At 57.2% G+C, this 19,702-nt stretch overlaps 1 protein-coding gene across 8 annotated transcripts in view; it reads right to left on the bottom strand.

The window, feature by feature from the left end:
• Positions 1–19,702, bottom strand: part of CACNA1G (calcium voltage-gated channel subunit alpha1 G) — a 66,440-nt gene that overhangs the window by 3,099 nt on the left and 43,639 nt on the right. For 4 of the 8 annotated variants that reach the window (XM_024234487.3, XM_054546556.2, XM_054546558.2 and 1 more), the window contains 12 exons: positions 19,460–19,586; positions 17,713–17,838; positions 16,732–16,821; positions 15,703–15,895; positions 13,793–13,846; positions 8,231–8,382; positions 7,361–7,470; positions 6,182–6,315; positions 5,824–5,894; positions 5,626–5,704; positions 5,409–5,530; positions 4,744–5,097 (listed from right to left, as the gene is read on the bottom strand). In XM_024234487.3, coding sequence (XP_024090255.2) covers positions 4,744–5,097; positions 5,409–5,530; positions 5,626–5,704; positions 5,824–5,894; positions 6,182–6,315; positions 7,361–7,470; positions 8,231–8,382; positions 13,793–13,846; positions 15,703–15,895; positions 16,732–16,821; positions 17,713–17,838; positions 19,460–19,586 — 1,612 coding nt within the window. Of the gene's footprint in view, positions 1–1,924; positions 2,060–3,903; positions 4,048–4,743; positions 5,098–5,408; positions 5,531–5,625; positions 5,705–5,823; positions 5,895–6,181; positions 6,316–7,360; positions 7,471–8,230; positions 8,383–13,792; positions 13,847–15,702; positions 15,896–16,731; positions 16,822–17,712; positions 17,839–19,459; positions 19,587–19,702 lie in introns of all 8 variants that reach the window. The other 4 variants (XM_054546561.2, XM_054546557.2, XM_054546560.2 and 1 more) reach the window with 3 other exon arrangements.

Consider the following 19,702-nt stretch of genomic DNA (forward strand, 5'->3'; position numbering starts at 1 on the left):
GATGAACCCTCCACACGCGGGGAGGAAGCAAGTAGGAGGGGGTCTGGGCAGCCGGGAGAGTCTGCAGGCCCTGCCCCCCACCCCCTGCAAAACTGCACACATTGCATCACCTTTAAGCTCCCACTGTGGTGGTGGAGGGGCGGGGAGGTATCCAGAGAAGGGAGAGCAGCCCCCAGCCCCCAGCCCTGCAGGTGGCTCACAAGCTCATTCTAAAGGCCCCATTTAGAGGCTCTGAAGGGAGTCCTGGTGTCCACAGGGGCGGGCTGGGGCCCTGACCCAGAGCAGCTCAGGGGAGGATTAAAATCTAACAGCAGGCCAGGCACGGTGGCTGGTGGCTCATGCCTGTAATCCCAGCACTTTGGGAGGCCAAGGTGGGCAGATCGCTTGAGCTCAGGAGTTTGAGACCAGCCTGGGCAACATGGCAAAACCCCATTTCTAAAAAAAAAAAAAAAAAAAAAAAAAAATTAGCTGGATATGGTGGCGTGGCACCTGTAATCCCAGCAACTCCAGAGGCTGAGGTGGGAGGATTGCTTGAGCCCGGGGGGTCAAAGCTATAGTGAGCTGGGATCGTATCACTGCACTCCAGCCTAGGCAACAGAGTGAGACCCTGTCTCAAAAAAAAAAAGGCCAACAGCAGCCCCTACAACCCTGTGCTGTCGGTTGGGGAGGTGAGGGGGAGAGGACCCTCCCAAGGAGCAGGGACCAGGCAGCTCAGGAGAGCTTGCAGGTTGCAGGCTGTTCATCCAGTTCTTACAGCAGCCCCAGGTCCCAGCACAGGGCCTGGGTTGGGTTCAGGTGGGTTGAATGGCAGATGACCACCAGAGGCGTGTCACAGCTGGCTCCCTGACCTCCACTTTAACCAATAACTCTGGCAGGTGAGGGTGGAAGCCAAATTCAGCTGCTCCCTTAGTGGACAGACTCGGGGTGGGAGTGGGGTTGTTGCTTTGTTTCAGAGAAGGGAGGTACTTAGCCTTGGACTCCAGCATGAGGGAGCCTAGGTTTGTTCTCAAGAGGTTTCTCCATCACTCTGTGACCCCCTTCCCCCTGAACCCTTCACCCCTTGTTCCCAGGGAGGCTGTAGGGGTCCTGTCCCCATGCAGGCCCAGCCAGTTAAATAGCCCCAGCAGGGCTGAGGATGGCTAAGTTGGAGGACAATCTTATTTTGCTTCCCCTCTCAGCCCCAGGCTCCACTACTGCCAGCCACCCAAGACCCCTAGGGACACCCCCGCCGGTGGTCCAGTCCCTGCCTCAGCTGGGCCCTCCTCTGACAACAGGAGGGGAACAGTGGAGAGGAGGGGGCTGCTCACAGTCAGAAGGGACGGGAGCTGGAGAAGGGAAAGGGTAGGGAAGCTGTCAGAGCACAGAGAAGCCCCTTTCACCCCACTGAGTTTGGTGAAGACGCAGGGACACACAGGGACAGTGACGGAGGAGACAGGAACAGCGCTCCAGGTGAAGAAGGGCATGGCAGTGGTGGCAGAGATGCGGCTCTCACCCACCACGTGGTGTGAAGGTCTCATGTTGTGGGGGGGTGGGGTGGGGTGGGGAGGAGTGGGGCAGGGACAGGGAGGGCTGGCTTGCACAGGGCTCCAAATTCATAGATTGACTCTGATGACACCTGTTTTGGGCCGTGTCACTCCTGGGTGTCTGGATTCACTTTTTCATAATGGCTGCTGCTGCCTCTATACCCTTCAGGGCAAGGCCCCAATTTAATCTTATCTAATCTCTTTGTCACCAGTGGGGGACCTGAAGACCTTGTGCCAGCAAAGCGTGGGCCACCGAGGGCCTGACAGTTGATGCCTCTGGGTGGAGCCTGGCAGCAAACTGAGAGGAGGCGGCCCCAGGACCCTCCCTGGGCCGATCTGGAGCCCTGCAGCCAGCCCAGCCCCGGGGGTGGCCGGGAGCAGTGAGGGCAGTGTGTATGTACATTGCTCTCCAGGGCACTAAGTAAGAGTGTGTGCATGTCATCAGGCAAAGAGTCATCCGTCAGAGCTAGAGAGCAGGACGGTTCAGACACAATCTCTGACGTCAGAGACAGAGCCTCCATCTCAGCTAGAGGGATCTAGACAGGGAGAGAGATGATCAGGCATGAGAAACCAGGACAGCGCACACGCGCGTGCGCACACATACACGCGCTCTCTCTCAGTCCCCACTTCCCCCTTTTCACGAAGCACGGGGGGTGGGAAAAAAGGCATCCCTTCTCTCTCCCCACCCTTTCCCCAAACAAGCTGACAGTGCCTCCCCGCACCCACTTCAACCCCCTGCTCTGATCAGAGAGGCTGCGGCAGGCACTGAAGAGCCAGAGCAAACACTGACAAAGCGAGGAGACACAGAAACACATTCTAAAGATACCCCAGGAGCCTCCCCAGCCCCTCCCACACTACCACCACCCAGGGAGGGAGCGGGAGGACCGAGGGCTTTCGACTCTCAAAAAGATGATACCAAAAAAAAAAAAAAAAAAATGAAGAAAGGCCAGCAAAGCACTGTCTCTCCTCCCGGCACAGACAGAGCGGCACGGGGGGGCGCCAGGGACAATGCCGCTAATCTGACGGCTGTTTTCTGACTATTCTCTCGGCTTCCAACAGCCTGGTAGGACTTGGCCTGCCCCCAGATTCTGACTTCTCCCCTCGTGGGCCCTCCTCCGCCTGCCTGCAGCCTGCTCGCCCTCTCCAACTTGGGCTCTGGGAGGTGTTCTCCTCCCGTTGGCCTGAAGTGGGCACACTCGAGTGGGCCGCCACACCATCTGGCTGGCTCACCTGGGACCCAGGGGGTGCCTCAGTGCCCACAGGATGCTAGGGGACAGTTGGACCATCCCTCCCGGAGCCCCATCACCTTCCCATCGTGTCCTCTTCTCCCACAACCTTTCCCTGTGAGCCTCTTTCAGGAAGGGGAGGCCTTGGAAAGGGACTCACTTTCCCACTGATCATTCTAGGTCATTGCCAGATCTGAGACTGAATCCCAACAAGAGGCAAGGTCCCTTCCCACATGAGGATCACTGTCCATTTTTTGGGGATCAGGCTAAAGGCTTCCTAAGAACCTGCCTGCCCCGCCACCCAAAAGGGCCTCTGGAGGACTCGGCTTTTCTGTCTCCAGCTGACACCTGTCTCCACTCCGGGTCTGCAGCCTCTCACCTAGGTGGAGGGAGGGTCGGGCCCTCTGTCACATGGTAGTAGGTGGTGGTGAGGGGATCAAGGGGAGGGCAGGAGGGCAGGAACAGCCCAGAAAGCAGAAGGCCTGGAATTAGATGGGACTGGGGGAGGGGGCCAAGTGGCGCTGTGGGAAGGGGCTGGGCTTGGGCAGGAAGCCAAGTCCTATTTCACACCAAGTTCTCAAAATCCACTCCCAGCTGGAGACTTCTATCTCTTTCAGGACAGAAATCAGTGGCTCCTGACAGCACTCACCATGCCCAGTGGGCTCCATGGCTTAAAAAGCCACCAAACTGAGGACTGGCAAGTGTGTGCTGGACACGAGCGGATAGAGAGACTGCAGCTTGGCAGCGGGCTCCCTGGCCACCTACACTGTCTCCGGAGGCCTTCCTCCCTGGATCTGATACCTCCTTCCCTCCACCCTCTAAGGTCCCACTGCCAACTTATCTTCTGCCCCATCCCCCCTTTTCTCTTCCAGATTCTTACAAATCCCCTCTCCCCTCCCCAAGCTCCTCCTCCACACACCCTTCTCTGTATCAGAGGGGCAATCTCAGCAGCCCTGCCTTCCAACTCTTTTCTGGAGGTGATCTCAGTCTAGAAGAACCCCTGACTGCCTCTTGCACTCAACTGAGGCCCCGAGGCTGCACTTTCTACAGATACCCAGTGGGCAGGAACACTCCCAGCTTCCCCAGAAGCATGGCACAGCGTGGCACAGCCCAGCGCGGTCAGGGGAGAGGGCACAGCACAGGGGCACAGTAACCTGTGGGTCGGAGCCTCCCAGGCTGGGGGCAGAAGGGAAGGCAGAGGGCTGGCCCCCTGGGCCTGCCAGCTCGTCCATCAGCTTCAGCTCCCACTCCAGGGAGCCCTGGATCAGCAGGGATATGGTGTCAAACAGCTGCCTGTCCTGGGGAGCCAGCCCGTAAGGGGAGCCGGAGAGGCAGGGGAGCAGGGGTCAGAGGGCAGTGATGGGAAGTGTCGTGGAAGGGGATTGACGAGAGACACAGGGAGAAAGAGGTGACACCCAGACAACACACATGCACATGTGCACACACACAAACACACACACACACACAAACACACACACACACAGCAACAAAGAGACAAAGAGGAGGGGGTGGGGAAGAGGGAAGGTGGAGGAGGAAGGAGAGATGGGAGATGGAAAATGAGTAGAGCCCACGGCGGGGGGAGAGAGAGAGAGAGGTAAAGAGAAGATAAAAGGATGGAGAGATGGAAGAGAATCAGGCAGGTTAAAGGGTGGGTAGGAAAGAGATTTGGCAGTCGGGCAAGGGTAAGAAAGAAACAGGAAGGAAACAGAAAACTTAGCCTTGAACCTATGAGTCAGGAAGGGAAGGCCAGACCAGGCTGGAGGAGCAGAGCATGGCTAAGCTGGCCCGTCTGCTGGGGTGGCCCTGTGGGGTGAGTGTGGGCAGCCATCCCTGGGGAGGGGCAGTGACTGCTTGCTCAGCATCCAGGACGGAGGGCGGGAGGCTCCAGGAGGAGCCCTAGGGTTTGCGTGCTGCCCGCTTGGCTCCCACCCGCCACCCTCCACACCCTTCTCCTGCCCCAGCTCCTCTAGCGGCCGGGGTGGGCGTCTGCTCACCGTGGGATGCTCCAGGGAAAAGTGTGAGGCTGATCTCGCATGGGCCGCTGGGTGCAGAGCCCCAGGCTTGGGGCTGTCGGGGCTGTCGGGGCCCTCGACCCCAGGCCAGAGGAAGGCGCTGCCCAGCGGCGAGTGGGGTTGGGGGCTGAGGGTCTTCATCTCCAGCTCCAGCTCAGCCTCCAGCTCGGCCTCCTCCTTGGCCTCCTTGTTGCTCTCCTCCAGGTGCTTCATCAGCACGGCGATCACCACGTTGACTAGCACGAACTGGGCCGTCAGCACGAAGGACACAAAGTAGATAGGCGAGATGACCGTGTTGTAGCAGGTGGACTCCTGATCACAGTCCCGGAGGGTGTCCTGGGGAGGGTGGAATAGAGGGGTGAGGCTGGGGAGGACGGTGGTTGGAGCTGTTGTGGAAAATCAGGTCACTGGTGTCACAGAGCATTGGAGGATGGGAAGGAAGGGGAGGAGGAGGGAGTGTTTGGGGGCAAAGGAGCACTACAAGTGAGAGTCAGAGCATGTTCCTGGGAGAGGTAGTTCCAGAGTGTTCTAGCAAGAGGGAGAGAAGGTCACATGCTTTTATTTGTGGCCAATTCATCTTCCCAAGGAATCCTAGCTCAGGAAGTGGGGCTGCCTCCCTGGAGCCTAGGCCAACCCTGGGCCCTTACCTTCATAATGCCGTTCCAGTTGTCACCTGTGGAGACTCGGAAGAGGGTTAGGAAGGCCATGCCAAAGTTCCGAAAGGTAGCATGCCGGCCCAGGCCCTCACAGGGGTGTGTCTCGTCACACTCTGGGGGAGGAGGGAAAGGGGGAGAGGCCCATGTTAGTCCAGGAGGCCCCTGGTCTCCAGCCCTGGCTCCTCCACCCTCCCCTACCCCAACTCACCCAGGTCTCCAAAGAGCTCCACGCCCAGAGCTGCAAAGATGAAAAACAACAACATGAAGAGAAGTCCCAGGTTCCCCACCTGGAAAAGAGGAGAAGAAATAGAAACGATGCCACTGGATCTCCCAGTCAGCTTCTCTGAGCCCCTTCCCTCTGGAAAGCACCTCCCCCTCCCCAGAGGCCCCCCCACCTTCCGGCTACCTGGGGCAGGGCCTGCATCACCGTGTCCAGCAGCGCCCGCATGCCCACAGCCATCTTCAGCAGCTTCAGCACTGCAGAACAGGACAACGTCATGAGCTGGCCCCTTTGGGTCCCTGGCCAGACAGCTGGCAGAGTCAGGGCCAGGGCTGGGCTGGGGCTGCTGGGATGGCCATCCCCCAGCCAGCCAGGTTGCATCCCCACCCTCAGCCCTGTCCCCAGCCTCCCTTGGCAGAAGGTGGGAGAAAGACCCATGGGAACCCACAGCCACCCAGGCCTTGGCCAGCTACAAAGCCGACCCTTGCTCTCGCTCCCTGGGCTGGTCACCCTAGGAGGGCAGGTGCGTGGGCTGGGCACCAACCTCGGGCAATGCGCAGCACCCTCATGATGCGGATGATGGTGGGGTTGATGGGCAGTGAGGCGTTGACCTCGATTTCCTCCAGCGTGATGCCCATGATGGACAGCAGCACAATGGCCAGGTCCAGCTGGTTCCACCTGGAAAGCCCAGAATACAGCTCCCTGAGTTGGGGGAAGGGGTTCCTGAAGGAGGGGGCAGTCGTGGCACAGAAAGACAGGGCTGGAAAGGAAGGCAGACATCAGCGGGTCCAGCCTCCCATCCCGCAAAGAAGAGGCGTGGCTTATCTAAGGCCACACAGCCAACTGGTGGCATGAGTAGGACTAGGACTTTAGCTCAAAAGCCTCTGCTTTTCATTTGTATTCATTTGCTTTTTTTTTTTTTTTTTTAATTTAGCACTTACATGGTGTTCACTATGCACCAGGCACTTTTAAGGGCTTTACAAATAGGAACTCACACCTGCAGTCCCAGCACTCTGGGAGGCTGAGGTGGGAGGATCACTTGAGCTCAGGAGTTCGAGAACAGCCTGGCAACATAGTGAGACCCTGTCTCTACTAAAAATAAAAATAAAAAATAATTAGCTGCGTGTGGCAGTGGGTGCCTGTAGTCCCAGCTACTTGGGAGACTGAGGTGAAAGGACAGCTTGAGCTCAGGAGGTCAAGGCTGCTGTGAGCCATGACTGAGCTGCTGCACTCCAGCCTGGGCATCAGAAACAAAACAAAACAAAACAAAACAAAAACAACCTCAAAACCAAATAGGAATTCATAATCTCACAGCTCTGTGATGTGGATACTATTATTTTCTCTCATTTTACAAATGAGGAAACTGAGGCACAGAGAGGTTAAGTAACTTACCCAAGGCCACCAGCTACTAAGTGGTGAGACCAGGATTCAAATCCAGTTCAGGCAGTCTGGCTCCAGGCTCTGTGCTCTTAAGCCCCAGGCTAGTCACACTGATTTCTAGCTGCCAGCATCCCCCAGGCCCTGTCTTGTCAAATTCTCTCCATGCCTTCCCATCTCCTGGTCCTCAATGGTCCCTAGTGCCCTACATCGGCCACAGGGTGGGGGCTGAACCTCAGGAATTAAGAAAGGTCTTTAGACACTAGGTCTTCCTGGGTATTTCCCCAAGAGACTCATTCCTTTCTATCTCTACGCAAGTCCCCGAGACCCCCCTCTTCTCCGTTACCTGTCCTGGAAGAACCGACGGAAACCAAAGGCCACAAGTTTGAAAACTGACTCCAAGACAAAGATGACAGTGAAGATGTAGTTGCAGATCTTCAGAGCCTCATCCAGAATCTGGCAGGGATGGGGGCAAGATGCAGGGTCCCTTAAGGCCCAGGGCTGGGGCCTGTCTCCCCGCCCCTCCATCATACCACCCAGGTCTGAGAGGCGGGGGAACTCCAAGGAGACCCGTCTTCTCTGTTCCCGCCATGATGGCTGGCCATTAGCCACCACTCCAGAAGGGAGTAGGGTACTCATTCACATGAATGAATCAACCTTATGCTAAAGGATCTTTCTCCTTGGGAGATGGTGAGGAGGTCACATGAGAATGTACTAGAAGACACGGCATGCCAGGACGGGAAGGGGCCTTGTGCATTACAGATTCAACCCCCTCATTGGACGGATGGGGAAACCGGGGGCTGGAAGGCAGCCAAGGGAGGCTGACTGGAGAAGTGGCAAGGTCACAGGTGAGCTTTGGAGCTGGACGTTCGCTAGAATCTCAACTCCAGAAGGGCAGGCATCCATCTGCCTTTTTACCCTCAAAGATCCAGAGCGCAGCTCATAGTAGACACTCAACATTTGCTGGGTGAAGAAACCAGGTCCTCCACTCCCTTTCTGTGTGACCTTGGCCACATCAACTAACATCTCTGAGCCTCAGTGTCCTCATCTATAAAACAAAGATGATACCCACCTCCAAGGGGCACAAGAGGAACCTATGTAGTGTGCCTAGCACTTGCTTGGCACAGAGGTACCCTGGCTCAGGCTGTGTTAACCTTGCCCAGAGGTTCCGCAGCTGGAGGTGAGGGGGCCAGATGGCTGGTCCACTCGCTCCTACCTGGGGCTGCTGGTAGTGCTCCATGGCCATGGTGACCACGTTCAGCCCGATGACACCTGTGATGAAGAGATCCAGGTAGTGGCTGGTGCACAAGTGGTGGACGAGGAGCCGGAAGCGGGAGTAGTCAGAGTAGTAAGGTTTGCACTGGGCTTCTGATGGGGCAGGGGGAAGAGCAGAGCAAGTGTCAGGCCCGTGCCCCCCACACCCCTCCACCCCCAGTCCCTCACAGCCACCAGCCTCTAACGCCAGAACCGAAACATTCCATAATCATCACCATCCTCGCCCTCCCCACGCTGCCCCTTGGTGGGGGCAGCCGTCTGGGCGTGTCCCCCTCCAAGCATCTGTTGTACTGGCTGCAGTTGAGGGCAGGATGGATCAGGACATGCAGAGCCCCCCACCTACATTAGACGCCAGGTGAGCCCCCTCCCCTAGGCAGCCTCCAAAATCCACCAGCCCCTCATAACACCCTCGATTCAGTGTTCCGCAGCAAGGCCAGATCGACACGATGAAAAACAACTGGTCTCCTCAGGCTCAGAGGATGCTCCATCAACGGGGAGGCAAAGGCTTTTGCTCCTTCACCAAGCTCAGCCCCCCGGGGGAGCAGAGGAGATTACACAGAGCTGGGATTTGGAGATAAAACCGGAGATTGGAAATTGGACATCTTCTTGGCTGGCTGCACTGACCCACCCAGAGGGCCTCCAGAGGGCAAGGCCTGGGCCATCTGCACCCTCATGTCAGTGAGGGCAAGAGGGGAGGCCTTGGGGCTCTGCTCCATCCCAGACTCAAGCTGGGAGGGCCCCACCTGTTGGACTCACCCAGTTTCTAATGAGGCACTGCCCAGCCTGCTCCTGGGTGTTTGGGCAGCCTTAGACTGCAGGCCGGGCTGGAAGCACTGTCTGAGATCTGTCAGAGGCATAATATTTCTCTTGTAATTAGTGAACCACTTAGTTATGAAAATCACGGAGCCAGAAGGTTGGGCTGCCAAGGAGGCAGAATAAATCTGGGGGCAGGAGATTTCAGGGGGGCCCTCTTCCAGGTGCTGAGGAAGGGCCAGGCCAAGTTGGGGCACATGTTCTCGGGAGGATGTTGACAGATTGGTCTCCCACGAAGCCACAAAGAAGGAAGAGGCTTTTCACGGGGAGGTGTGTGGCAGCCTCAGGTCCCAGACAGCCCTTCCGTGTCTCAGGAGGTCTAGGGGGAAGCCAGCCAGTGAGGGCTGCCGCCTCTGAGGCCTGAGCCAGGGGGTAGCTGGCTTAGGGGCAGCAGGAAGCTTTGGGCCCAGGCCAGCTCAGATGTAACTGTCCTTTCCCATGCACAGGACCATTGAACAGAGAGGTAAACTGAGGCAAGGAGCAGCCTGGGGTGGGCTCCCACCCGAGGCTGAAGGAAGAAGAGCACCCAGGTATTGCACATCCAGCCTCGTGGGTTGCCATGCTCCGGGCCCACCTGGCCACTCTCCAGCATCGGCCTTGAGGTGTGGATGACCACGGAGCAGACAGTCCCCGGCACTCTGCTGTGCCTTAGGCGTGCATGAGGCCATCTTCCTGTTTTCAGAGATCGGCCAGCCAACTGTGGCTCTGTTTGTTCGAGAACAGAGCCCCAAGAGTGTGGGGCTGGAGAGCCTGGGGCAAGGGAGGACAGGAGGCTACGGGTCATCTACACCACGATGGTGGAGGGTGGGCCGGGTGGGCCGGGCCTCTTCCTTCCTTCCTTGAGTACCACAAGAACCAGAGGGCGCTAGTCGCCCTGCATTGCCTGAGCAGCCGGAACGTTTTCTCTGCATTAATCTCCATAAATGCCGAGAGCACCCGATCCCATTATGCTAAAATATGAATGGAGAATTAACTAAAATGTTTGAATACAATTAGGTTAGAAAAAGCGGCTCCTTATTAGCCCCATTATTAGCTGAGACAATGTAGAGGAGAGGCTGGGAGAGTTGCCCCCCTCTCCCCGTCACCCCAGCCTGACTCTGTAGGCAGTTCCAGGCCAAACGGAGCAGCTGCTCCCACCAACTCTGGCCTTGCGCTAGGGGTCTGTGGGGTGGGTGGGCTTCAATTCAGCCGGGACCCTCCTCCAAGAGACCCAGAAGGAAGGCGGGGCAGGAGGACTGAGGCAGGACATCTGCTTATAGACAGGTCCCGGCCCCTGAGGTCTGTACAAACGCCCCTCCACCCTGGCCCCTACCCCAGACGGCAGGTGCTGAGGCTGCCAGAAATCCCCCATTAGAGCGCAGGTCCAAAGAGTACCAGGCCAATCTGATCAGCATCTCCTCGGGCAACCCCTTTGTTTTTCAGAGGGAGAGAATGAAGCCAGGCAAAAAGTGAGTCATTCAGCTAGCTACGAGGCATGACCGAGCTGGACCCGAACTTCCAGCCCAAGTCCCTCGCCAGTTGCCAGGTGGCTACAGACACAAGGCTTTGAGACTTTGGCCCAGAGGACACCCCTGGATGGTCTGCCCAAAGGCCTCCACAGTTGGGGCCTGGCGATGCCACCCCCCTTTGCTGCTCTCTGGACCTCGGCTCTGCAGGCAAGCATCCGGGTGTGGAGAAGAAATAGAAAGCCCCTGGGAGGAGCCTTGGGCAAGCCTGCTGCTTTGAGAGCTCCAACCATAGCCCAGGAGGAGCCTGGACCTGTGGTCACTGATGCATTGGTAGCTGTGGCACCACCTCCCTGCCTCCCACCAGGATGAGCTGCCTTAGGTGGAGAAAATACCAGAGTCAGATAGTGGGGGGAAGGGCATATCTGGGGCGGCCCAGGCCCCCAGTTAGGGGCAGGGAGGGAGGAGTGCAGAAGGAGGGCTGCAAGGCAACAGGCACAGTGAGTTAGTAGGAGTCACAGGGAGCCCAAGGCACGGCCAGGGCGGAGGGTTTGCAAAGGGGAGTGGCAATGAGTAGGCGGAAGACAGGGGTCACTCCCAAGGACACAGGCCCCCCACGGCAGAGGCCACACCTTCAGCTGCCGTGCCCAGGCCTGATCACTGGGTCCCGGCCTGGTGGAAGGAAAGAGGGTGAGTGAGTGGAGGTCGATGCCGCAGGTGGCCAAGGAGAGTGGAGCTGGTGTTGGAGGCTTAGCTGTCCTGTGGGGCAGCCTGATGACCCAGCAGCCCCGGTCCCTCCCTCCATCTGGGAAGCCGGGGTGGACCCAGGCGTCTGGTCAGGCCCATTCCCCTGATAATCACAGGCTCTGCTCTTCTGCCTTTCCCTAGGGTCTGGCTCTCCCTCTCCTGCTGGGAGCAGCACCAGGACAGGAGTGCTAGCAGGGAGGTGTGGTGCACGGGTTTGATTCCCAGCAGCCCTGGACTGCGTTTGACTCTGTCCCCATCCCCCTAGTGGGTAGATCAGTGCATCTGCACCGCTGTAGGAGAACCTCTGGGGTAAGGCCCAGGAATCTGTGTTTATGCTTTCCAGGTGATTCTTATGCACATGGAAGTTTGAAAAGCTCTGGCATAGGCCACGCAGAACTCCAGGTCCTAGGAAGTGGGATATAGGATGATCTGAGCCCTTGTTCGGGGTCTCTGAGTCCTCATCAACAGCCAGGGAAGGTAACTGGTGTGCACGCCTGCGTGTGCCACCCCAGGATACAGTGGGGTCTGTCCACTTCAGGAGCACAGCAGAAGGTACCCAGAATGGGAGTGCAGTGCAAGGGTCACGAGAGTGTTTAGCACTGAGTGGGCGAGTCACGTCTTAGGGGCCATGAGAGTCTGCATGTGTTGATTTCTGGGATAACACCCAAGGTGGAAAAGTCTCTGTGGGCTAGCCCTGCGCTAGGATGTTTTGGGGTGAGTGTGAAAGTGTGCACACTTCAGTCTACAGACCAGGTGGGCCCGTAAGAGAAAAGCTGAAGGCCACTTCTTCCTTCCCTCCCCTCATCCCCTAACAAGTCAGGAATTTGCAAGACAGCCTGATGCAGAGATGTGGGGACCCTGGCAATCCAGACACAAACCAGCCAGAGACTCCTGAGCCCCAGAGAGGCAGTCTCTCAATGCCAAACACCACTGCTTAGCATCATGGGGCCATAGCAGCGAGGGCCTCAGGGATGACCTACTCAATGGAGGCTCAGAGGTTCTCTCTTGGGTGGGTCCCTGAGGCCCCACAGATCATGACGCCCAACATCCCCAGGGCAACATCTGCCTGATTCTAGCTTCCAGGGGAGTGGGGAAAGTGGAGCCGGTGGTTCCCAGACTGAAGTTCCAAGCCTGCAGGAGCCATGGGGGTCCTTATGTTCTCACTCTCTCTCTTTTTTTTTTTTTTTTTTAAATGGAGTCTCACTCTGTCACCCAGGCTGGAGTGCAGTGGCGCGATCTCGGCTCACTGCAACCTCCGCCTCCCGGGTTGAAGCGATTCTCCTGCCTCAGCCTCCCGAGTAGTTGGGATTACAGGCATGTGCCACCACGCCCGGCTAATTTTAGTAGAGACGGGGTTTCACCATGTTGGCCAGGCTGGTCTCAAACTCCTGACCTCATGATCCGCCCGCCTCAGCCTCCCAAAGTGCTAGGATTACAGGTGTGAGCCACCGCGCCCAGCCCTTATGTTCTTTCCAATACTTCAAAAAGCTTGAAAGAAACCCTATACTTTGCCTGTGTTAAGGCCCAACAGACTAATTTAATGACGAAATGGTCTTTCTTTGCCATCATTTAGTGCGTAACCTTCTGCAGCTCAGAAGCTGTGATTAGCAATTAGATGCGCCTCTGATTAGTAAAAATGATGAAAGAAAGTCATTATTGAAGTGCTCTTAACTTCATAGACAGCCTTCTAAAGTGTGAAGTCTGTTGGAGGAGATGATAACTGGGGGCCTTGGGGATGAACAGCTTGGGAACCACCAGCTGGAGACATAGTGTTATGAGGCCCCACAGCCCTGCCACGGACTCCATGAGCCTCCACACCTCCATCTGGGGGCCAGTGGGGGAGAGGGGAGCAGGGGACCGAGGGACCATGGAGGGTGGGCTGGACCAGGAGGCTCTTCCCAGAGACACGGCTCTTGAAAATAAGGACCCAAGTCACTCCCAAATCTTTGGCTTTTTTTGGAAGAAGCTCGTGGCCAACTCAGGCCTTTGATTCCCAATTCCTGCTGTTTGTAGCGATGACGCAGCCACCGTGATCACTTGACTATTAATGAGTCTGTTCAATTATTCATCGTTACATTTTTAAAACAAATCCTTCCCCTCTCTGCTCCTCTCATCCTGCTCCCTTGGATCAAAGTCTCCCCTCAGACAAAAGGAGACAGGAGAGATTTGCAGCTCTAATAATCGACCGGTGAGTTACAAGGAGGAGGCACGGGAGGGAAGAGGTAGCGGGAGATGGGGAGCTTGGCCGGCCAAGGAAGCCCTTGCTGGGAAGGTGGGCTCTCCAAAGGGCGTCGGCAGAGAGGCCTCAGGCCCTCGCCTCCCGTCCAGTTTGGCGCAGGCCTGCGGGATGCTGCAGAGCCCAGCGCTTCAGCCCCTGCCCTCTTGGGGACCCCAGGGACCCTCACCCCTTCACCCCAAGAGGATAGAATCAATGAGCCACGGGGAGGGAGTGAAGAGCATGTCCCCACGCGCATGAGCCCACACCCCAGACGCAGTACCTGACGCAGCGCTGGCTGAGCTGCCGGAAGCAATTACATCGTCCAGCATTAGATCTAAAAGAACGAAACACGACATTGGTCACTGGCCGGACCAGGTGCGCTGGGCAGGGCCCCTCAGGGGCGGCTTCCCCTCAGCTCCCACCTCACTCTGCCTATGGGTGGGGTGCGCTGAGCATGGGTGGCTGGCTCTGAATGTCCAGCCCGAAGCTGGGGGCACAGGGTACTTGAGGAAGCCAAGCAATGTGGCTAGCTGGTCAGGGTCATGGGGCAGGGAGGCACTGGGAGGGGCAGGCAGCTGGTCATTGGCACAGATGTCCACTTCTCCCGCGTTGTGGCCTCAGCTGCACCTGAGACAGCTACAGACCCCAGAAGGGGAGCCAGCTGGGCAGGCAGGGGCCACAAGTGCCGCCTGCCAAAAGAATTCCATCTGCCCGACTGTGAGGAGGGGGTGGGGAGGATGGAGCAGGAGTGGGACGGTGGCCACGGAGGACAGTGCACCTGCTCGGCTGCAGACATCCACAGGGAAGCCGAGCCCGGACCCCTACCCGGAGCCGAGCAGAAGGCCTTGTGGGTGCTGATAGTGAGGGTGGGGGACATGGAGAATGGCACCTCCCATTGCTGCCCAGAGGCCAGTGTCTCCCCCACATCCTGGAGCAGCTCCCGCTCTTCACAGGGAACACAAGCCCCCTCCCACCTCCACCCTCGTCTGCAACTCCCACACTCTCCCCCCTCCTCACAGTGCCACTCCCAGGCCGCGGGAGATAGAGCTGACAGCAGAGGGGAGGCAGGGGCACGGCAACCCCTCACTCATTTGGTGGTACTCACATGTGAACACACCAAAGGAAAACTCAGGCCACCGCACCCATCTTATCGGCGGAAGGAAGACGATTTGTGAAAAGGTGAAGAGAGCATGGGAAACCCTCACCCCAGACAGAGAGAGACACACAGACAGACACACAAAGGCTTAGAGAAACCCACACAAAAGACACTTAGAGAGACGTGGGCCGTGACTGAGAGAGAGAGGCGCGGAGATTACGCTGTACCAGGCAGATGGGAGCCCTGGAGCCCGGGAGAGAGGGAGACAGGTGCAGACGCACCTGGGGATGCCCCAGAAACAAAGGGGCCTGGGCGCCTGCCGCGTCTCTCACATCCTTCCTGGCCTCTGTCTTCTCACTTAGTCTCGGCCCACCCGTGGCATAAGGGCATGAGGACGGATGGATGGGGGCTTCACCCACCCAATGCCAAGAGATGCTGGGGAGCACAGGTGAGGAGGTGAGGGGCTGCAGGGGCCCAGGTTATTCCAGAACTTCCAGAACTTCCCCAAGCCAAGGGGAGTTTTCTTTTTTTGTTTTCATTTTTGCTTTTTTTTTTTTTTAGTTTAGCAGAAATATATATATATATATAATGGTAGAAAGTTTTGTTAGAGATAGGGAGGGAGGGGTGTCTGGGTTCTCTTTCACGCTGTTGTCCATTACTGAGTTCTGCTGAGGCTTTGCTCGGCAGCTGCAGACACTAGGTGGGTGCAGGGTTGAGATGCTTGCTGCCCACCCTGGGCCTCTAGATGCTGGCATGGGGCAGTGGAGCAGCCAATGAGGCTCCTCTGAGAGTCAAGCTCGGGGGGGGCTGGGTGTCAACCTCCATTTGGTATCATCTGGAGAGGATGATGCTGAGGTCCTGGGAGCCCCCAGGGTGGGGACAGCTCCCCCTACCCATGGGGCTGAAGTGGTCTGCTTCATGCTCGCTCTAAAGGCAGACATGCTCTTGGGGGGAAGGAGGTGAGGAGGGGGGTGGGAGCCTCTTCTCCCTGCCCCCGGCCCCAGCACCCAGCCCCCTGCAGTCGCAAGGCCAAGGTCAAGCACGACCCAGAGAGAGGTGGAAAGACTACCGACCAGCCATCTGCTTCTCCTTACTCCTTCTCTTTTTCTCCAGTCTTCGTAGGCGCTTCTCCTCCCGCCGCCGGGCCTCCTCTTCCTCCTGGTGCTGCCGACACTTGTGGAAGTTCTCCACCACCACACCCACAAACATGTTCAGGACAAAGAAGGCCACAATGAGCAGGAACGAGATGAAGTACAGCAGCATCCAGGGGTTGTGGTTCATGATGGGCTGGCGGGGAGCAGGAAGGACAGGCGGAGGCATCAGCCCGAGGGCAAGCTGTCTTAGGAGCTGCCCACAGCCTGGGTTCCTGCAAACCCAAATAGCTACAGCCACCTGACAGGCGATGGAAATGAATGGTGTGGGTTTGATGTGAAGCAGCAGGGAGGGGCAGGGACTGTGGTAAAGGGGAGAGTAGATTCTCCATCCAAAACTGCCTCTTTGTTCTGGCTGACTCCTGCCCTGAGGGAATGCAAGCCCAGTGTTCCCAAATCTTCAGACTTTTCCTGAGTAGACACAAATCTGGATTTCTGTGTAAAACTCACCATTTTTTTTTCTTTTTTAGAGACAGGGTCTTGTTCTATTGCTTAGGCTGGAGTGCAGTGGTGCGATCACAGCTTATTGCAGCCTCGAACTCCTGGGCCCAAGAGATCCTCCCACCTCAGCTGGGACTCCAGATGATACCACCACACCTGGCTAATTGTTTTTATTTTTAGTAGAGCTGGGGGTCTTGCTATGATGCCCAGGCTGGTCTCCAACTCCTGGCCTCAAGTGATCCTCTTGCCTAGGCCTCCCAATGCACTGGCATTACAGGTGTGAGCCACTGCACACAGCCCAAATTCACCAGTTTAAAAATATTCATCACTAATTCAAAAAATGTTAAACATGTTGTAGACCAATAAAACATGCCCAGATTTGGCCCACAGCCTACCAGCAACAGCCTCTGCTGTAAAATGTGATGCTTCTTTCATGGCATTTTGCCACCCTGCCTTGCTCATTCTGTCCTGGAATCAGCCCATGCTGAGTGACCTGAGCCCACAGATGGATCCTGCCCACCTCAGCCCTACCTGCTGGTCCACGCCCACAGCATCCAGCCCATCGTACATGATGTCCACCCAACCATCCTTGGAGGCCAAAACGAACAGGGACATCAGGGCCTGATAGGGAGGAGGAGAAGGAGACATTTGAAGTCTAGGATGTGTGGCTGAATCACCTACCACCTGCCCCCAAAGTGCCTCCTGCATCAGCTCCAAGTACCCCAGCCCTCGAGGGGTCAAGCTGGAGTCACACTCCAGGCTCCAGGAGAGCCCTCCCTCTCAGGGTTCCATAGCTGAGCTGCAGCTGGAGGGGCCCTGAGAGATGGTCACACCCTCTGCCCTCCACCAGGTAGGACAAGGGACCAAGAAACCCTGGAAATCCAGAAACCAAAACCAGGGTGGGTCTGGGAAGCAACACTGAGCGAGCAACTTCATTTTCTACATTTCTGTTTCTGCAAATATGGAGTGAGGAAAGGAATTATCTTGACAATATACCTGTCCCTTCCACCATGTTAAAGAAATATATACATCATCTCATTGCATCCTTACTGTGACCTCCGAGGAGATTCTATTCACCAGTGAATGGAGGTGACTCCATTCACCAGTTAATGAAACTGAGGCCCTGGTAAGTCAGCTGCTCCAGGTCATTGAGCTGACAATGGTGGGGTCAGGATTTGCACAGGATTCACATCCAGGGCTGCCTGCCCCTACTGCCATGTGTGCTTCCTGCTCCACCATGTAGCTCTGTGGCCCTGGGCAAGCCCCTTACCCTCTCTGAGCCTCTGTTTCTTCATATTTAAGGACAGCTAGAGACCCCATGGGCCCACTTTTTGGGGCACCGCGGGATGGACTGGGCTTTGCGACATGCTGCTGGTTAGACAGCAGAGGGTGTGAAGGGCTGATCTCTTCGTGGAGCCCACCTCCACTGGAGTCAGCAGGCATCATTAAGCATGGCCCTGTGCCCCCTCCAGCCTCCTTCACCACAGCTCCACCTCTGAGCCTGGGGCTCACCTGGCCGAGGTTGTCGAAGTTGTACTTGTGCCGGACCCACCGGTAACTGGCCTCGGCACAGTCCGATTTATTGGTGATGTTCCTGGTATCCTCGCCCTGGCACACGAAAAACTTCCCTTTGAAGAGCTGGACACACATTCCCAGAGACAGAGAAAAGTGAGCTGTGACCACAGGAAGCCCAGGACTCCTGAGCCCCACCCCCACACCAGCCTGGGCACATTTTGGGTGAGTGTGGGGTGCTCTGCTCTGGGGCCAGTCAAGTCAGGGAAACACTGACAAGAGTCTCCCCTGCCGACGCCCCCTTCCTTTCCAAGAGTGGGGAGGAAAGGTAATCCGGGCGGGCAGTGGGAAAGGGTGGAGGCGGGTAACAGTCATTCATCTTCCACCAATGGTTAGGCCAGGCGTGTGCCAAGTGGGAGTCCCCAGCATCATCTGGGAACATGCTAGAAACACACCTTCTCAGGCTCAGCCCAGATCTATTGAATCATACACTCTGAGGTGGGGGAGCAGCAATCTTTTAACAAGCTGTTCCGGTGATTCTGACGCAAATTCAAGTTTGAGAACCAGTGAGCTAGGCATTTAATTCTCACAGCAACTCTGGGTGGGGGAGTGGGTATCTTCAACCCCACTTTACAGATAAGAACAACTGAGGCTCAGAGAAGTTAATCCACTCACTAAGGTCCCATAGCCAGCAGGTAGCAGAAAGGGGGCTTGAACCCAGGTCTGTCTGATCAGAAAGCTCACCCTCATTCCAGTATAAACCAGGCTATGTATGACTACTGGTGAAAAAGGGAAGGCAGGACCAGGGGGCCTGAGCAAACTGCTCGAAACAGACCTAAATCCACCGGAAGGACTGGGCTCAACAATGCTTCACTCTACTGACCCAAGGAGGCTGGGAAGTGAGGAAGGGGAAGGGCACTGGGTGGGAGTGGGGAGGGTGTACAGAGAGGCACCACACAGCTTTGGTAAATGCACCCCAGCCTGGTCCCTAGGGCTACAGAATTTCCAGGAAGTCAGGGAACAGCCCCCCGACCCAGGGCAGAGTGGACATCCCAGGAAGCCAAGGGAAGGAGGAGCGGGGAAGGGAGGGTGTAGCCACCCAGGGGCTCCCACGCTGCCTGAACAGCCAGCTGTCTACCCTGCAGCTGAAACAGCTGGAGCCAAGGGCCCTGGAAGACTATGATGGAGGGGCTCCCCGGCCCCCTGAGGCGTCTGCTGAATCCTGCAGGCAGCTCTGGCTCTTTCTCTTCCAAAGCCAAGTCTCCTCCCTGGGCCCAAGGCCAAGTTTCCCCAGCAGCCCCCACTTCCTGCCTCGTCTGGGGTCTGCACCCGCCTGCCTGCCAGCACGCTGCTAACCTGGCCCAGCTGTCTGGGCCCTGGATCCCCAGACCTGGCCTGCAGCCCACTGTGCTTGAGCGGGGAAGGAAGGGAGGGGATCCCGGAGTAGACCGCGGGCCAGCATCTGTGCTCAGGGAGTGCGTGCAGAGGGCAGGAACAGCAGCCTGCGGCTCCCATGGCCTGAAGCCTCTCTGCAGCCCCGGTCCTCCTTGGGGCCTTCCTCTATGCTCCCACTTTTCTTCGAAATGCCCAGGAGGTAAAAGGGCCTAGAGCCTGGAGGGAAGCGTCCCTGCTTATTCCTTTCTGGAATGAAGGCAGCAACAGCAGCTTGAGCCATAGGACCCAGGGGCCAAGGGGAAGGGCCCTACTCAGGCTTTCACCCACAGCTGGCCCCCAGAACCCCACACACCTGCACCCCCAAGATGCCGAAAATGATGAAGAAGGCACAGCAGATGACTACAATGTTGCCGATGGGTTTCAGTGAGGACATCAGCGTCTCCACCACCAGCTTCAGCCCCTGCGCCCGGCTGATCACCCTGGGGAGGGGAGGGAGGGAGGTGATAAGGCTTCCCCCAGCCCAGACCCTCCCTTGTCCCTTGACCCTGCTCCCCACCCCCAACCTTGACCACTGGTCCCTTCCTGGCCTCTGGTG

The sequence above is a fragment of the Pongo abelii genome, chromosome 19 (genome assembly GCF_028885655.2).
Source record: "Pongo abelii isolate AG06213 chromosome 19, NHGRI_mPonAbe1-v2.0_pri, whole genome shotgun sequence".
Classification (NCBI taxonomy): domain Eukaryota; kingdom Metazoa; phylum Chordata; class Mammalia; order Primates; family Hominidae; genus Pongo; species Pongo abelii.